At 39.8% G+C, this 18129-nt stretch overlaps 1 protein-coding gene across 1 annotated transcript in view; it reads right to left on the bottom strand.

Moving 5' to 3' along the window:
* LOC105934233 (copine-9) overlaps positions 1-18129 on the bottom strand; it is a 131598-nt gene that overhangs the window by 49732 nt on the left and 63737 nt on the right. Inside the window, 3 exon segments of the mRNA XM_036124875.1 lie at positions 218-322; positions 2397-2500; positions 3670-3733. Coding sequence (XP_035980768.1) covers positions 218-322; positions 2397-2500; positions 3670-3733 — 273 coding nt within the window.

Here is an 18129-nt window from a genome sequence, read left to right as displayed (position 1 = left end):
AATAACACCAGTGCTGGTCCCTGGGACACCATGACCGACTGCTGGCATTATTCTGACCGCCCCAGTAACAGCTGATGTCATCTATTTAGAAGTCAACTTGAAACATGTCCCCATTTAATTTGATTTCTTAAAGATCTGAGTGCTTCTTTCTCAATTAACAGGTTTGTTGACTCCATGCTGTATGGGATAATAGAGAAATTCAAATATGTTTCCCGACCTGTCATAGTCACCGTTGCAGAGAGCTCTAACGGGGATGGTGAAAGACTGCCACACCGGGTTCAGTGTATTCTTGATCACCTCCGTCTTGTGGCAGATGGTGAACCTGCCAGAAAAATATGAGATATGAGGCCATAAAAAGAGTGCTTATATAAACTGCACAGATAATTATATATTCCATTTTTTATTTTTTTTTACTCTGGCAATTCTGCACAACACTTTTCAGGCTCTTGTAGCAGTGTGTATATTTGCATAAGTATATTTGCATAAGTATATTTGTGAAACATAGAACAATTACAGATGAATATGTATTGCTCGAAACAGCTCTAAAAGGCACATCTGTGAAGAAAAGCAACAAGCTGAAAAAAATAGCAGGTCCTGTACAGATGGTAAAATACCTGAATTAGAAGACAGAGGAGAGCTGTTTCGTGTTCAAAAGGTAAACTGAGAATCAATCGCGGTAATTGGTGTCACTGGATGGATGTCCTGTATGTAGAATCTCTTCCCAGCGCAGTCACAGCACATCCCGCATGGTTTAAAGCCTAGACTACGCATCACCAGTGTGCCTGCTGAGGTTCAGTGCTTCCATCAGGGTTCCCTTTTAGTAATGGTGGTACTTTGGGATAATTGCCTGAAAAGGTTTCCAGCAACAGCCTTATCCAGCGAGCCCTGAAGTTGAATAAGCTTCAGCTTTTTTTTTTTTTTTTTGTTAATAATGTTCAACTGAACACGGTAGACTGGACACATTTAGATATATTGAACATAAAGCTTTAAATAAGGGGTTACAATGTTGGACTGCCAGTAATATAAAGCTGTTAACACTGAACACAGCTTTACTTCTACTGAAAAGTAATCCAAACATAAAGAGAATCAAAACATATTAGACCATGAATTAAACGATGTCTAATGAAACGGATTGGTCAAATGTCAGTTTTTAGTCTTGGAGTGTGTGAAATGAATGTCTAAATAAATGCATATAGTCTGGTGCAACATATATTCTGGAGCGAGTTATAGTCTGAAAATGACAGTACTTAAAATGAGAAAACACTAACATGTTCAATAATAATTTTATCCTCTTCATGGGGGTAAAGCACACAGTAATCAAACAAGTAAGGCTGCAAATTAGACCCCAAAGCAGAATGCGTGTAACCGGATCTAATTAGTAAAAACAGTGAAGGTGTGGCAAATGCTTTGATTTGCAAGGAGTTGGTTTATCTGCAGGGGGATATGAGGATGCAAAGCAAATGCTACAGTAATACAGGTTATTGCAAGAGCTTCCAACAGTTAAAACTCACACTGGTCAACAGAAACACAGGATGTCTCATTTTTGGCATTTTTAGAATTTTAAATAGTTTCAATGTCTTGCATAGTAGGTTTTATTTTTCAATGTTGGAACCAACTTAGACCCATTTACTGAAAATGGATTATCTTTAACTTTACAGTGGCCTTAAGAAAAAAAACATCTAGCAGGTTTGCAGTTACTGCCAAGCAGCCAACGAAGCCTCAGTGCTGCAGTTCTCCCTGTGAGTTATTTGCAAATTTAAATAGCAAGAGAGAAGGTTGTGACTGTTGTCTGTGCAAATGGACCAAACAGCATTTCAGATGACCTGGCCTTCCTGGACTACCAGGGTGAGGATAAGGGTAAAACTTCCAGCTGAGAGTTGGATGCTGTAGCAGAGATGGTGCCAGCAAGATCTGGGAAACTCAATTGAGTGGTGAGGGGGGAAACTGGGAAAATCTGGATGAATATCACTTTAAGGAGACCATTTCAATACATATCCCACATCATCTTCCAAGAGAGGCCAAGGGAAACGAGCCAATGGGCCATGCTCATATTGGGCTTCTATTTAATATCTGGCTTTGTGGCCACTTCAATCAGAGCACCCATTAGCAGACAGCAGCTGATGTAAACTGTCAAGGAGAAAAATAATGCCGTTCCCTTTTGCAACTCTGGGGACTCAAATTAGTAGACAGATGTCAAATGACCAGAAGAACTTTAGCTTCTACGGTTGCAGAAACAGAAACTCAGTCACTGAAGGAATTCCTGGGCATTTAACTTGATCCACAGCTCTTTGCATCAGTGAGTGTATATAATTGCTATAATGCCATTGTTTAAATGTGTATTTAAAAATAAAAAGGACACACGAACACTCCCGCCCACCCTCACAAGTCATACTCACGTTCCGTCTTCATTACTGCGGTAAAAAACCAGGAAGGGGTCCGACTTTCCAAAAAAATCTTTCTTATCCAGCTTGTTGGCACACAACTGCATTGTAGCAATATCCTGACAGAAAAGACAAGCGGGTTTTTAATGTAATGGTTCTGATGCAAGTTTCTTTTTAACAGAGCAACCGCCGCTGCGCAGGAAGTTATTTTTTTGTCAATTAATTTAGAAACTCGGTGCAAGACTTTGGCAGAACAGTTTTTTAAAGTCCCCTTTTACTGGCATCTAATAACTGGCAGAGTAAAAATGCATGGACACTAGTGATTTAAATACGGACCAAAATACCAAGAAGCGTCACTGAACACTTCATTTGGTAATTTCTGCAGTTGCAACAATCATGGTTCTGGATTGTTTTATGAGAAGTAACCAATGCATTAGAGAGGAAAATAAATCTTATTATGGAATGTCTGCAATATAGTCAAGGAGGGAGAGAGAGATGGCTTCATACATATGTATGAGTGACTATAGCTGTTAATGAGGAGCTGTGTTTTTCCTGCTTCTGCCTGGGATAACCAAGGCAGGAAGGAAGGAAGTAAGGAAGGAAGGAATTAAATCTAGACGGATAAATAATTAGACCTTTTAGTTGATTTCTCCTGAGGGAGGCCATCATGGGAAACCCAAGCTTGCCACTGACAGCATTTGGATCTTGTTAGGAGCAAAATCTCCCAGAGTAGCAATGGTAAACAAAACTAAGATAAGCTGCTTCATATAATGATCTCATGAGCACACACATGCACCCATAAAAAAAAAATAGTAGTGGAAATTCTCCAAGTACCTGACTGGCTGGTTGGAGTTAATACATAACTGTGTCATGGAAACTGCGAAATTGGAGGAGAATATCGCCTCATAGCAGAAAACCATCTTGACAGTTTATCTAAAACCCATTTAGAGGAATGTGGAGAGATCTTGGCACCAAAATGGGATCTGTTTAACCTTGGATAGGGTAGGAGGAGGTCTGGGGAACTCTGCAATGGATTTTCATGCATTGTTCATCTGGCTTGGTCATGAAATATTTTAATTCCTTCTAGCCATATTTGCCTGTGTCGGGATTTGTTACTGCATGTGTAAGGAGCCAAGTGTAAACTACTCCAGTGACTGCATACATATTGTGAAGAAAATACAGAATGCTTCACCTAGATTTGGATTGTCATGTGTGTGTGTGTGTGTGTGTGTGTGTGTGTGTGTGTGTGTGTGTGTGTGTGTGTGTGTGTGTGTGTGTGTGTACTGACCCTGCAGTTACTGAGCTCCTCCGCAGTCAAGATTATGACTCCACACTTCTTCCCTGGTATCCCACTGAGATCGTGAAGAGAAAGAGACAGAAAGACGTGGTAACTGTATTGAGGCATGAATAATAAAAGTGGAAAGCAGATGTCATTCATAGCTAAAAGCTGTTATTGTGCCAGCAGACAGCCCTGCGTGCAGATATTTGCTTCATGCAGGGTCCCACACTTTCTCTCTAATGGGCAAGCTTTTCTAAAAATGGACCACGACTGTAAAGTAGACAATATACCCAACGCCATGCGGCATGACCCACCCTGTAAAAACAAACGTGAAACCATACATGCATTGTTTAAACAGATATTTTTGCAGACATTAAATCAGACAGAACTTCTTTTTTTTGTATTTTAATTAGGATGTATTTCTGCCTTCTAAGAACAAGAAAAAGTATATGTTTTACAGATTTCTTTCATTACTCTCGTTAAGGTCAGAAGTTTACTTAGTATTCGCCTCTTAAACAGCGACTTGTTTTTGGTATGACACACACACCTTATGACTTCTTTGGGACCGAGATAAGGGTTTTGTAGTGATCAATCAAAAAATGTACTTTGCTGTATTTAAGCTATTTTGTTACTAATTTGGCTGTTTACTTGAGGTTGTCCATTTTGGAAGACCCATTGAATCCCAAGCTTTAACATCCCAGCAGATATCATGAGAGGCTGTTGTGATATTTTCACATGATCCCGACCTATTATTGGGAGTACCGATGTATGTTTCCCTTTGCATTTCTCATGTAGTATTAGTCTGTTCCCAGTCACTTTAGACTGTGAATTCTTCACAAGTGTTCACAGTCTCTGCAATCCTCGATTCAACAGTTCTGCGCACCCAGAGGATGGATAATCATGAAAATGAAGTTAAAATGTTAACTCAAGGTCGGGAGCAGGGACACGCCTAAACCACACCTCTAATTACTCCACAACCCACTTATACCCAGCACACCCGAGCTTCACAGTTTGTTAAATTCTTTCGTCCCCACCCTCCCTTACCCTCACAACGTTCTCACCTCTTCCCGCTTCTCACCTCTTCATCCCATCCTAATCCCTACTTCCTCAATCTTTATCCTCCTTGTTGTTGTCCTGAGTGGGCCAGACGACCCAATCCTCACTTCCATTTCATCCATACCTCCAATAAACCTTTAATCTCACATCTTTGTAGTGTGGTGCTTGCTGGTAAGTGCAATTCTAAAGTTTTGTCCTGAAACATTTTGCAGCAAGATTAAACATTGTTTTACTGTTATTATCAAAAGCCACCACCAGTTTCTCGCTGGGCATTGAGCATTCTTAAAGGGGAAGTCCGGTCAACAAGGAAAAATCAGGGTATCATTAGCTATAACTAAAACTAATACGTTTGTGGTTATTTAATGAACTTATCTTTAATCAATAAGAAAATAAAAACATAAATTGTCGTCTGAATCACTGTGTATGGGGGCTGACATTACTGCCCATATTTGGGTAGTAAGGGGCGTTTGACATCACATCCTGGGGCGTGGAAAAGCGGAAGCGGCGACAGCATTTCTCTCCGCTTTCCATGCAAAGTCAATAGGAGCCGTTCTACATAGCTGCGATCATCAATAATTTTTTCGGATTTCCAGAGGACTTCACCGCTGACATTCCCAAGAGCTATTGCTGAAGCAACAATGCCCATGTGCATGGCCATCGGATGTTCCAACACAACTGGTAAAAGTAGGAAAAAAACATTGCTTATTTCAACTTCCCGAATTCATGAGCCACCGGGCTCGTTGCTGGATTGCCAACTTGAAGAGAGCGGATTTGCCATCTAACTTCTGGCCAGAGAGAAAACACGTCATATGCAGCAACCATTTTGAAGAAGAATGTTTTGAACATGACATGAGAGCGAGGATTTTCGGCAAGTTATTTTTTATTTTAGAATTTTTTATTTAGAATTTGCGGGGATGGTCACCGAGCAGAGGGGCGGAGGGATACCACATGTGATGTGGTATCCCTCCGCCCCAGCATGTGCTGGAACGCTCTTATATTTTAATATTTATACAATAATGACCACCTGCCCTTTTTACTAGAGGGCAACTATATAACTTAAGTCACTTCAGTGATCTCTCCTCCGCTGTGTGTGTGGTTGTGCGCGCTCCGCTGCAGCGCCGGCAGAGCCGTGCTGCGGCGGAGCGCACACACACACATACACACACACACACACACACACACACACACACGCGTGTATACATATATACTGTAGGACCCGACTGAGTTTGAACTGGAAATAGGTACGCTGGATTCCGTCAAAAGTCCGGTTTCTGTCAAGAAACTCTTCTAAAAAATCCATATCGCTATCAGATGATGATAGCTCCACGGAGCTCTCATCACTGTCACTAAGTACTTCATCACTCTCTGCTTCGTACAGAGCACCAGTCGTCGCCATCTTGGAAAATAGTGCGCCGTGATAAACAGAGCGTTGAAACTTGCTCATCTGCGGGTCCGCCGAGTGACGTCAAAAAATGGGAGGTGACAGTACTATTCTTGACCAAGATGGATTCCTCCACATAAACATGATTAAATGAAAATTATTCATAATTAAAAAAACGTATAATTTTTTGCACAGTATGTAGTAGTTTTATATTTAAAGTACTTTCAGCAGTTTGAATTCTGATTTTGACCGGACTTCTCCTTTAAAAGACAGATCCTAGAATTGCCCCGGATGAAAGACTTAAAAATGTATAACATAGCCTAAGCTTTTTTGTCAAGAAGTGTTTGTTTGTTTTTGTTGTGTTGTTGTTGTTTTTTTGCATCTAGATGTGGAAAGCTGGTTGAGACACACCAAAAAAGACCTGCAGTTTTAATGCACTCAGGGAGGAATAAATTCACATGCACACCACACTTTTCAGATTTCTGTTAGTAAAACCTTCTAAAAACCGTATATTATTTTCATTTTGCTTCGCAATTATATGCTAATTTATGTTGGTCTATTACACAGCAATTCAATAAAATACAACCAAAGTTAAAACAAGACAAAAGGTGAAAAAGTTCTAAGGGGTGTGAATACTTTTGCTATGCAGTATACTTGTTCTGCTGCTCCTTCTCATTTTAGTGGGCAGCTGATGAGAATATAGGCTGTTTGAAATACACTTGCTGGAGCATGTGACGGCAGAACATTGGGCAGTAAATGCTGAAGGTACGAATGTATGATGCAATGAGAGAAAAAGAATGTGTGGCCATTGTGTCACAGACTCAAAAGGCATTTATTTTACTGCATTTTTATATTAAAACAACGCCGCAAATAATAGTTATGCAGTGAGTGCTGAAACACTCCCCAGCGGGACGTCAGTTTCAAAAAATGGTCGATAAAGGAAATAGTTAGCATTATGCTAAGGTAATCCAATCAGATTTGCATTGCTGATGAGCATCAGATGTTTGTCCATTAATTGATGAAATAGAGCAACCTCACAGTAAAAAAGGTTATCTGATGAATAAGTGTAAATGTGGTATTTTACAAAATTACAAATAAAGTAGCCTTGCATATGCAGAGGATATTACTGTTGGTAGACACTATTGTTATGCTTTCTGAGCAGAATGAGTCATACACAAAAAAATAAAAGTGCGCTCATTCAGTCGTGAGCAAATATGCATGCATCCTTTATATAGCAGGGTGTATTTATTTTCCAGCAAGTGCTCAAGGCTAGAGATAGTAATTGTTTCTTTGCTTTCTTCTGTTTCGCTCCCATTTTAATTGACACTGGATGCAAAGTCTTGAGATCAAAAAGACTGCAGTGAAAGTAGAAGGTGACTGATCTGTCAAAGAGGAGTGGGAAAGTGCAAGAAAACAACAAAACAAAACACACCGCGAACGAAAAAGAAACATGCCTCAAGAGCACACACAGGGTGGACGGAAAAGTAGGAGCAGAGTGGGAGCGAGAGAAGCAAAATGAGGATAATTTCACAGACACCAGGGCACAAAAGGGCCAAGCCTGTGTGCTGCTTCATTATCATTTTTAAATAAGTTGGAGAAGGAGGAACAAGGGAAGGATGAAAGAAGAAAGAGAGAGAGGGCAAGATGAAAAAAAAAAACACAGAGAGAAATATAATAATCCTATGAGAGTATTTTCAACTCTGACTTGCCTTCACAGCAATTTGTGCTGGGCGACTTTTTCAGCCTCTCTCCAAAATGAGCATGAACGCTCAAAAGAAGAATTATTTGTCAGATGGGTGCTGTAAGACCATGAAGCTGGTGTTTGATTTTAACGTTGCTACCTGACACTAAAGGGCTATTGCACCCTGTTTAATGACTCTAGCCTGCATTTGATCATGTTCAGTTGAAATGGACGCTACTTATGATGCTTTACACCAGCACTGTTCGGTGCACCTTAACCAAACCAGGTTTTAATTCCTCAGACAGCCGCATTTATTTGGAAAACAGACATCTGCGGAGTTGGCATAAATTCAGTGTTGCCAGCCAGCTCAAGAGGATAGATTTTTTTTATTTTTATGCCTTTTTTCCCTTCCTGGTCAGCACTTATTTCAGACAGTGCCACCCAAAGTGAACAGTCCTTGTAAGTGTGTGGCAGTGTCAGGATGGTTTGGTCCTCTTGCAAAAGTGCAGTGAGAAACTGATCTAAACCAAAGGAAGAAGATAATTTTTTTTCTGCGGTCTCCGTCTCATCAAACCAAGTCTGAGAGTCCTGTGTGAAAGGGCCTGCTACAACTAATTTATTGTCAGTTAGTCAGTGTACACAAACAGATGGAACAGGGTATCCTAAAGGAAAAATGAGAAGGGAGAGGTTTACTCAAATGTGTCAAAAATTATTACGCTAGCAATGTTGCCATTGAATTAAACATGGAAAATAGTTTAATCACTATGAATTTGAATGTTGAACAGATTTAAATATGGATTTTATAACGTTCAATTCAAAAGTTACAGTGCTCAACATTTAGTGGCATCCCTGGTAGAGATGCATGAAAACCCTTTGAAATATATGAAACTCTTGATGTTGGCGCATAATCTCATTTAAAAAATGTTTTGTTGTTGTATTTTTTGCTGTGGTATGCGGTGGTATTTTACGGAGCCCGGGAGAGCTCACTTTAAGTGATTTTTTTTTTTCAGGTCGTGATAATTTGTGAGCACGTTTCCTTTAATTGAGCCCTCGAATTAATAAAACGTGTGCAAGTTTTCATTTAATTGAGTCCTCGAATTAATAAAACCTGCACACAATGTATTCGAGCACACGTTTTAATTATTCGTGGGTGCGTTTTAGTAGATCGAGATCTCGAATGTTCTACAACCATGTTCACTAAATTGTGCTCTCGTTTAATAAATTGTGCCCTCGTTTTACTATGCCTAAAATGAGAGCTCAATTTAGTAAAATGAGCTCACACTATAGTAAAACGAGAGCACAATATAGTAAATTGTGCACACGATTTAGTAAAACGAGCGTAAGATTTAGTAAAACGAGTGCACAATATAGTTAAACGAGAGCACAGTTTAGTAAAACGAGCGCACTATGTAGTAAAACGAGCGCACATTCTCTTAACATGCAAAACATTTTGCGATGACCCCTTTAGGGCTCCGTAGTATTTGGTGGTAGTAGATAAGCATAAAACGCATTGGGGTATTTTTTCTATCAAAAAAATCTTGGATCCATAGGTGTGGTGTTACTGGAGTTTGTACCAGGTAGAAACTAATTAATCTCAGAATATGTAGAGTTTTGAACACAATATGGATTTTTAGTCAATTTACTCAATTGAGATTAAATGCTGTGTTCACAACTTTTCTTTCTTCTTTTTTTTATAGTGTCTGTCATGAAATTCTTCCTCCTGGGAATATTTTGAGAGTTTTAGGAAACAATTGAGATCTGTGATACATTTTTGACTTTTTTATCCTATGCTGTCAAACAGCCAAATGAGACATAGCTGCATTCCACTGACACAGAATGCATTTTTTTTGCTTTGCCCCACTTTAGTGTGCAAAACATAAAGCGCCACCAAAAGATAACATACAGCTTGACCGATTTACATTAATACGGGGAAACCAATCCTAGGAGCAGGAATGGCATGAGCTGAAAGCCAGGAGTAAAATAAGAGGACTATGCAGAGGGAAACTGACTTGAGCTTATGGAGAAAAGATGGAGAATACTGTGTTAGCTATTCACGCCTTGCCTCCTAAATCCTTAGCCTTGCATGACGCACTTTTCAAATCGATGGATTCTCTCCCTCACGCTGACTCCCAGCTGTAGCAGGCAGTAACAGTGAGAGAATTATTTATGAATTTACCTGCTCAGTGTTTCCAGCTGCACACCCGCCAGCCAGCCCACCGGATACACACACTGCCTGGACTCTGGAGTATCTGTCTGAGCCCTCATTGCTCCATAAGTGCAGAATAATAATGACATAGCTGTTCTTCTGCTCCACTTTAAGAGTATCTTACCTGTTTTCTCTCACATCATGAGAGGCATTTAGAGCCACTGAGATTTGTTGTATACTGATGATTTTATTGCTGTTAACTTGGGTTATGTGATCGTTTCGACAGAGCTTGGAGAGGTTCGTTTTTTCACAGTCTTTTAAAGAACAGAGCAACAGAGCATGAGAGTAAGGCCTATGTGAGATGTAAACAGGGATGTAAACAGCTAAAATGAAACAAGCCAAATCTGCTATTTGATGTTAACGATGTGATTTAGAACTCAAAAGATCCTTTGCAAAAGACTAACATCACTAACAAGTGTTTTATTTTGCCAAAAGTATGTTCCTTCACATGCATATAAACTTGGGTGACATCTTGGAGAGACTAAATTAAGCTTTTCCACAGGGCTAAAAAAACACAATGTAATTAAGAGCTAAAAAATAGAATCCTGGATTTTTTTGGCACCCAAATTCTGCAAAATGTTGCAAAAAACCCCCATCAAAGTTGAATTCTGTTCATTAGCTCCAGCTTAAACCAGGAAAAGAAACAACTACAAAGATCTTGCAAAATGATTAGAGAAAGTAACTGCTCTCATAATACATCCTGATCTAACTGGTTTTACAAAAGGAAGGCAGTCATCCACAGAAAAAAAAAAAAAAAAACATCTGACAGCTCTAACTGGAGATTCTTGTTTGCATCTGTGTATAAAATAGTTTTTGAAACATTCTTACAAACTGCCTTAAAATATGACAAGGTTCCTCAACAGCATCGATCTGGAAAAATAACCAAACATCTTCCAGCTTTTATCTTCAGAGGGGCACCAGACAGAGATGCCCACTTTCCTCATCACTTTTTGCTATTTTTATTGAACAACTAGAGGTAGAAATCAGGCAAACGCAAGATATAAAAGGCATAAAATGCATGGCTATAGACCATAAAATCAGCTGTTATGCAGAGGATGTAATACTTTATCTCCAGCATTCACATCTCTCTCTCTCTCTCTCTCTCTCTCTCTCTCTCTCTCTCTCTCTCTCTCTCTCTCTCTCTCTCTCTTTCTCTCTCTCTCTCTCTCTCTCTCTCTCTCTCTCTCTCTTTCTCTCTCTCTCTGGTAATTGGATTTATAGACTTTTTTCTCAAGAATTTCAGATAATTCTCCAAATTGGTTAAAATCCACAGTTCTTCCAACTAACATATTAATACACACTGGATATTAATGTGTCTCCTAAATTGGTGGATTTCAGAAAACTTAACCACATCCCGCTTTTAGAGAAAATAAAATGTGATCTGGTCAGATGAAACTTTCTACCAATTTCACATATGTGAAAGGTTGCTTCAATAGAGAAATATGGTTTTACCTGGAATTATTTACTTATTCTCTATAAACCCTAATAAAACTATAATTTTGGGGGTTTAAATCGCTGTATTCCTCCATCTCTAAATTTCTTTGGAAATGTAAACATGCTGAAGAAGACTAAAGATAAAGGAGGACTACATCTGCCAAACTTGCACCATTACTTCTTTACAACAATACATCTCAAAATGGTTAAAACATAATCCCTTAGATTAGTCCAAAATAGATATAAAACAGACAATATGTAATATTCTGGCTAACCATTAATTAGCTTGAATATAAGACATGTATCCCTTCAAATATGAATATCAATTCTGTGACAGCGTGATGGGATGACAGGGTTATCACTTATCCCATGCAGCCGTACACCCATGTGGAAAAACTGGGGAAATCCTACAAAAAATAATATGATGAACCTTCCAGACTGAAGGAATAAGGTAATGGAGATACCTGGGACATACATTTGAAGGAACTGAGTTTATCACATTTAACAGATTAAATATATTATTGACTAAAATAAATTCTTGGGATGTCAACAAATTAAACTGATAATAAAAAATAAATGTAGGCTCAATAAAGTTGGTTTACAATCATCATCAACTATATTAGAGTTCCTTGATCTCAACCTCCCAAAATTATTGTCTAAATCATACAGGTCACTGCCTAAGCTAGATGATTCGATATCTCTTCCTATTATGAAATGGGAGGCAGATTTTTCAGCCAGCTTTGAACAAAACTTCTGGTCTCAGATATGTTTAACAACTTTCAAAATGACTAAAAACCCAAATTCACAACTAATACCATACAAAATCCTTCCTAGACTACATTATACAGGTCAACGGTTGTTCAGGATGGGTTTTGCACAGTCTAATACCTGCTTACAGTGCACAGGTGGTTATGTACGCCTCTTCAGAGGTTCTGGTGTTGGACTTGTCAAAGTGTCTGAGATGTAATATTTCACTTTCTCCCTCAATTTGCTAGTTGGGTAGTACTATGGAAAAAAAATCAGTTTGCATGACGTTCACAGGCCATGTATCGCTAAGAAAACTGTTCTCGTGAATTGGAAAAGTTAAAATGTTTCCAGTATTTCCCTGGGGGCTTTTGCTTGTACCTGTAGTACTTTTTCTGTTTGCTTTGTTGTTCTTTCTGTCTCTCTTTCTGCAGGCGTAGAAGTAGACTCTGGCATTATCTTGCACTCCCTTTGCCGTCTGTCCCTTCTCTCCCTTTTAATGTTTTGCCTCACCTTTGTCTCTTCATTTCTTTCTCATTTACCTTTCTGTTTCTGTGTCCATTGGATTTGGAATAATCGCAAAATAATGTCCAATAAAGTTGTTTTGCACACCTATCAAGCAGAAAGCAGTAATGCTCCACTTGTTAAAGTAAATCTGTTGGGCTCTCTTTGGCACTAATAAAGCAATTATTAGTGCTACACTACCAGACAAGATAAGAAAAAAAACAACAACAAAAAAAAAACAATGATCAGCAGTAGGACAACTTTTTCAGTAACAAAGTTACTGTGTCCCCTGTGTCCGGGGTCTTGGCCGGGGGGGGGGGGGGTGCTGTGGGTAGCCAGGGCCTTGCCAGGTCTGGGGCTGACGCCTCTGCTCTCCCCAGAAAGGTGTGGGGGGCAGGGGTGGCTAGGGTAAGGTCGGGGAGTGAAGGGGGTTTATTAGGTATTTAGTGGGAGTGGGGGTTCTGGTTGGGTGGCCCGTACGGGTCGTGTTGGTCCCCCCTCTTTGGGGGCCCTGGTCCGGGGGGTGTCTGGTACGGGGGGCGTTTGGTCCGGGGGCGGGGGTTGGGTCGGGGGTCGGGCACAGGCAGTCGTATAGTTGAATTGTGGTGACCCCCCCCCCCCCACTTGGGATTTTTGGATGTGAGTGTTATGTGGGAATGTGTGTACAACGTCCTTTTTTGTAAGTCTGTGTGTGGTGAGTGGGGCATTAGGGAGGGATGGTGTGAATGAGTTTATTTTATTTTTTTCAGGTTCCCGCTAGGTGCGGAGCCCATCCCCCCACGTCCTACCCTCCTCCGCTGCGCTGGCAGGCGCCTTGGCCCTCTGGCACATTTACGGTCCTCAGGTTTGGGGCGGGTTCCCGGGTGGGTGCCGGCCCATTCGCGGTTGCGGCTTAGCGGGGCCTGGCCCCCCTGGGGTTGGCTGGGGCTGCCGGCGGAGCCTACGGGCTCGTCCCCGCGGCTCCTGGGGGCGTCAGCATTGCGGTGGCTGGGGGATTTCCTCGGGGTCGTCTCTCCTCTTTCCTCCGGGGGGGGTTGCAGATTTCCTGTGATGGCCCCTCTTGGGCGACCTGCTTTGGGGGCCCCTTTGGGAGTCCGGGGTTATGGGTCCCCTGACCCCTGCCTCTGTGCTCGAGGAAGGCGGGCCTTTGGTTCTCCACAACCACTATCGAGCTATTTCCTTCTGGATAATTTTCACCTAAACTAGTGCACTCTCACAAACTCCCACAGGTGCTGGGTCCCAGGTATTAAATGTTCACTTATATACAGAAAGCCTGTAATTTATTTATTTTCTTTCACGTTCTTTTTTCAGGTATCACATTACACATGTCAGCTTAAATAATATTACATATGATTTAGTAAAGGCATCAAGGTGTTACTCGATTGTATCTGTTGCTTTATGTCTGTTGGTTTTGCTGTTCTTTTTGCGTCTCTTTCCAGGTGATGGAGCAGACAGAGGACGTTTTATCATTCTCTGCCTTTTATCTCTTCTTTCTTTCACCTCTTCTCTTTCTTTTTTTCTCTTCTTGTTCTTCCTTTACTCTCCTACTTTCCCATTGTAGTGTCCATATAATTTGAAATTCTCCCTGCAGGATTTACAATAAAGCTATTTACACGCACAAATCAAGCGGAGCACTATGGCGAAAGCTGTTTGCTCCACTTGTGAAAGCAAAATCTGTCGAGCTCTATTTGGCATTAAGACATCAATTCTTATTGCCACATTGCTAGACAGGACACTGGGGAAGAAAAAAAAAAGTTGTGCCCATTCACAAACAATGGGAACTGCAATGGTAACATGAGCTGAGTTAAATTATCAGAAAAGGATATGAATAAAGAGAGGAAACCAACTAACATCAGCTGGTGTGCTTCTGGTAAGAAAGTGGCTGTAAGAAAGTGGACCCATCTCTATTGACTCCAATGGACTCCAGTTCATGTGTTTTTTACTACAATGGCAGAGCTAGTGGACTAGCTCCCTAAAATTTGCATCACCAGTAAGCTTTGTCGGGCTGGAGCCAAATAAACAGTTTGAGGCTTTAATCTATAAAAAAAATACCCCTTTCATATTGTGCAGGGTTTTTTTTCTTGGTGTGTGATTAAGATGTTGTTAAAGTTTTAGATATTAAGCCATACAATATAAAGGCAACATTTACAGAAGAAAAAACAACAGAAATCAGAAATAAAATAGTTAACATTCAGTCCTTTGCAAGTTGTACAGTACTTGCCATGGTGACTTCACAAACAAAAGCCTTTGTTTTTCTCTGTATTTACTTTCTACTGTTGGAGAAGAAGGTCTTATATATTGAAGATCATATTATTTTACAGTACAGAATGCACTCATATATGTTGCTTAGTGGTAAAATGGGCTACACTCATTCAGTACGAACAAAATATAGCTATATATAGTTTAAATATATTGTTAAAATATAGTTTAACAAGCCTTCTTTTACAATTCATGAAACAAGGCTATTAAAATGTCCATTACATTGCATTAAGATAAGAGCACTTCATTCAAGACGATTTTAGGGTAAATGTTTTTTTTTTTTTTTTTTTTGGGTCTTAACATGTCCTTTTCTGTTTTCATCAGAAAATGTTTGTCTCCGAACAGGGAGATTCAACTAAAACTTTATTTTGATGAGGCGATTCTGTCATCCAGCATCTCTCTCTGGACTCTGTACACCCTTACCTGTCCTTAAGCCATAATAAATTCTACAAAATAATTTACCGGTGAGGTCTTTGTGGGGAGAAATAGTACGCTTTGCTTTGACTGCTTCACATAGTGTGGGAGCAGGGAAACTAAAAATTGTTTTTCCTTTCATCATGACTGGTTAGACCATCTCTATAGAGCACAATTAACCATGGTGCTGACTACATTTAACAACATGGAAGACAGAAAACCAAGAGTTGACCATTTCATCACCCTTTGTTACAATAAATAAGCATACAATGAAATCATACATCTTTCTGCAATCTATGTGCAGCATATAAATATCTCTAAGATTTGAGTCATTCTACAATGTCTGAAATACAGAAAATTCTAATTGTCTGAGAAATTACTGTTCAAATATTGTGCAACCAGCTCATGATTTATATTTGAAAAGTTATATAAATAGTAAAAATGAATTGTCCTGACATAGTGATAGACCCAATGGGTTTTAGAAGCAATTTTTACCTGATAACTGTTAATACATTACACAACTAGTATAAATAAAGTATAGCTCTACAGCTATAATATCTGAAGGCAAAGTTTTGGTGTCTGTGTGAAGGTAAGGCATAGAACAACATTTTTTCCAGAGGAGCCATTCTTGCAAGTGTCACTACGTCTGATTCATAAGTGATTGAACAAAGAAAAAACTTTTTTTTTTGTTTTTAAAATGAACATTGCAAAACACCATGGAAACTATAAATTCAGCAGATTTGGACTGAATCAGCTGAAGCATAGTTATTCCATAAAGTTTTTAACGGGCAGTGTGCCAGGCGGACATATGATTTTGGCACAACTTAGCCTAATGTGCCAAAACTGTACAAAAAGAAAAACCTACAACAGCGGCCACTGCTGTGTATCATCAAAAAATACCATTGTGTATGACATAAAATTAATAAAATGAAGAGAAAACTAGCTGCGCTGAGTCCTTTTTTTCTCCAAAAACAGGAATTTTATTGAACAAAAAAACCCCAAAGTAACCAAATGTACAAAACAGAATTATCAATAAAACAACTATGGTGTACCTTATGCTTCATAGATCTTGAGGAAGTTCATAGCTGATGAGCAGGTGGTTGAAACTCCTTCTGCTGCAAAAATGTCACTGGGTAAACAAAGACATATGATAAAGATTAAATGTGACAGTGTTTATCTAAATGACAGGCTAAAACAAAAGTTGCATCTGACTAAAAATCATGCATATATATTACACAGAGCCTTTTTATAAAATGTAAAACATACCACAATTTATTTATGACCAAAAAACATTTCTTACAGTAAGATCGCGCCTTATTATATGAAGTGTATAGCACAAACAGTTATTTACCATTTCTAAAATGAGCCTTGTAAAGCCTTGTAAAATTAAAACAAAATTAACAATTAAATTAAAACAACATAATAACATAAAAACAGTGCTGTAAAACAGCAGTTGTATTGGGAAAGTGGAAACGATATAAAAGCTTCATACAAGCTTTCAGACAATCCAACATAAAGGACATGCATACATTTCTTTGTTTTGCAGGGAGTGCAGGTGATTCTTTACAAAGTTTTTGGATCACAAGACCCAACTAAACGTGACTTATGTTCTCATTTTAAAAAGCCGACATGTAATGCAAAGAAGATGGAAATAAAAAGTAATGGTATCACTTACTCATGAACCACGGGTCCAAAATAAGCTGTTGCTCATCTTCCCCCTCTTCAAAATCCATGCTGGTGTTAGAAACTCTGCTATCTCAATGTCACTTGTACTCAAAAATTCTTCGGAAGCTTCTAGAGGGGTCAATTTCCTCTTCTTTGTCACCCATGCACAAAGCAGCAGTGACTTGCAGTTTTTTAAGTTCCATTACACACAGGCATTACTTGACTAGACATGAAGTGCCATATCTTGTTGAGCAGGTTAGATTCTCTAGTTTCCAATGAAACTGAACATGGGGTTGAGGCTAAGCATGTCTCTGCAGTGAAGCATTTTTCTGTCAGCAATGTTTGACAGCTTAATGCCATCTTGTGTAATTAAAGTGCTGTAAATTTGAAAGTATATGTAAAAAGAAAATTTGGTGACATGGTATGGAAACAGCCCTGCGACAGACTGGCGACCTGTACAGGGTGTACCCCGCCTCTCGCCCAGTGAACGCTGGAGATAGGCACCAGCAACCCCCGCGACCCCATGAGGGATAAGCGGTTTGGAAAATGGATGGATGGATGGTATGGAAAAAAAGCGCTGTTGCTTTGCAGCAAGAAGGTTCTGGGTTTGAGTCCAACTCTGGGTCTTTCTGCATGGAGTTTGCATGTTCACCCTGTGCGTGCGTGAGTTCTCTCCGGGTACTTCGGCTTCCTCCCACAGTCCAAAAACATGACTGTTAGGTTAATTGGCCTCTCTAAATTGTCCTTAAGTGTGAGTGTGCGCGTAAATGGTTGTTTGTCCTGTTTGTCTCTGTGTTGCCCTGTGACAGACTGCCGACCTGTCCAGGGTGTACCCTGCCTCTCGCCCATTGAATGCCTGGAGATAGACACCAGTACCCCTCGTGAAACCATGAGGGATAAGCGAGACTGAAAATGGATGGATGGATGGATGGATGGATGGATGGATGGATGGATGTATGTATGTATGTATGTTATGGAAACATCAAAGCCTCTTCATTAGATGGATTTAGGGGAAAAAGGTGAGAGTTTCTGACCAACTTTTAAAGCAGGATACAAATGGGCATTGTTGTGCACATACTGGTACCAGTATGGATGGGCTTATTAAGTCATATATTCAAATTTTTT

This window comes from Fundulus heteroclitus, chromosome 1, assembly GCF_011125445.2.
Source record: "Fundulus heteroclitus isolate FHET01 chromosome 1, MU-UCD_Fhet_4.1, whole genome shotgun sequence".
NCBI lineage: Eukaryota > Metazoa > Chordata > Actinopteri > Cyprinodontiformes > Fundulidae > Fundulus > Fundulus heteroclitus.
This window is presented reverse-complemented; position numbering and strand designations above follow the sequence as displayed.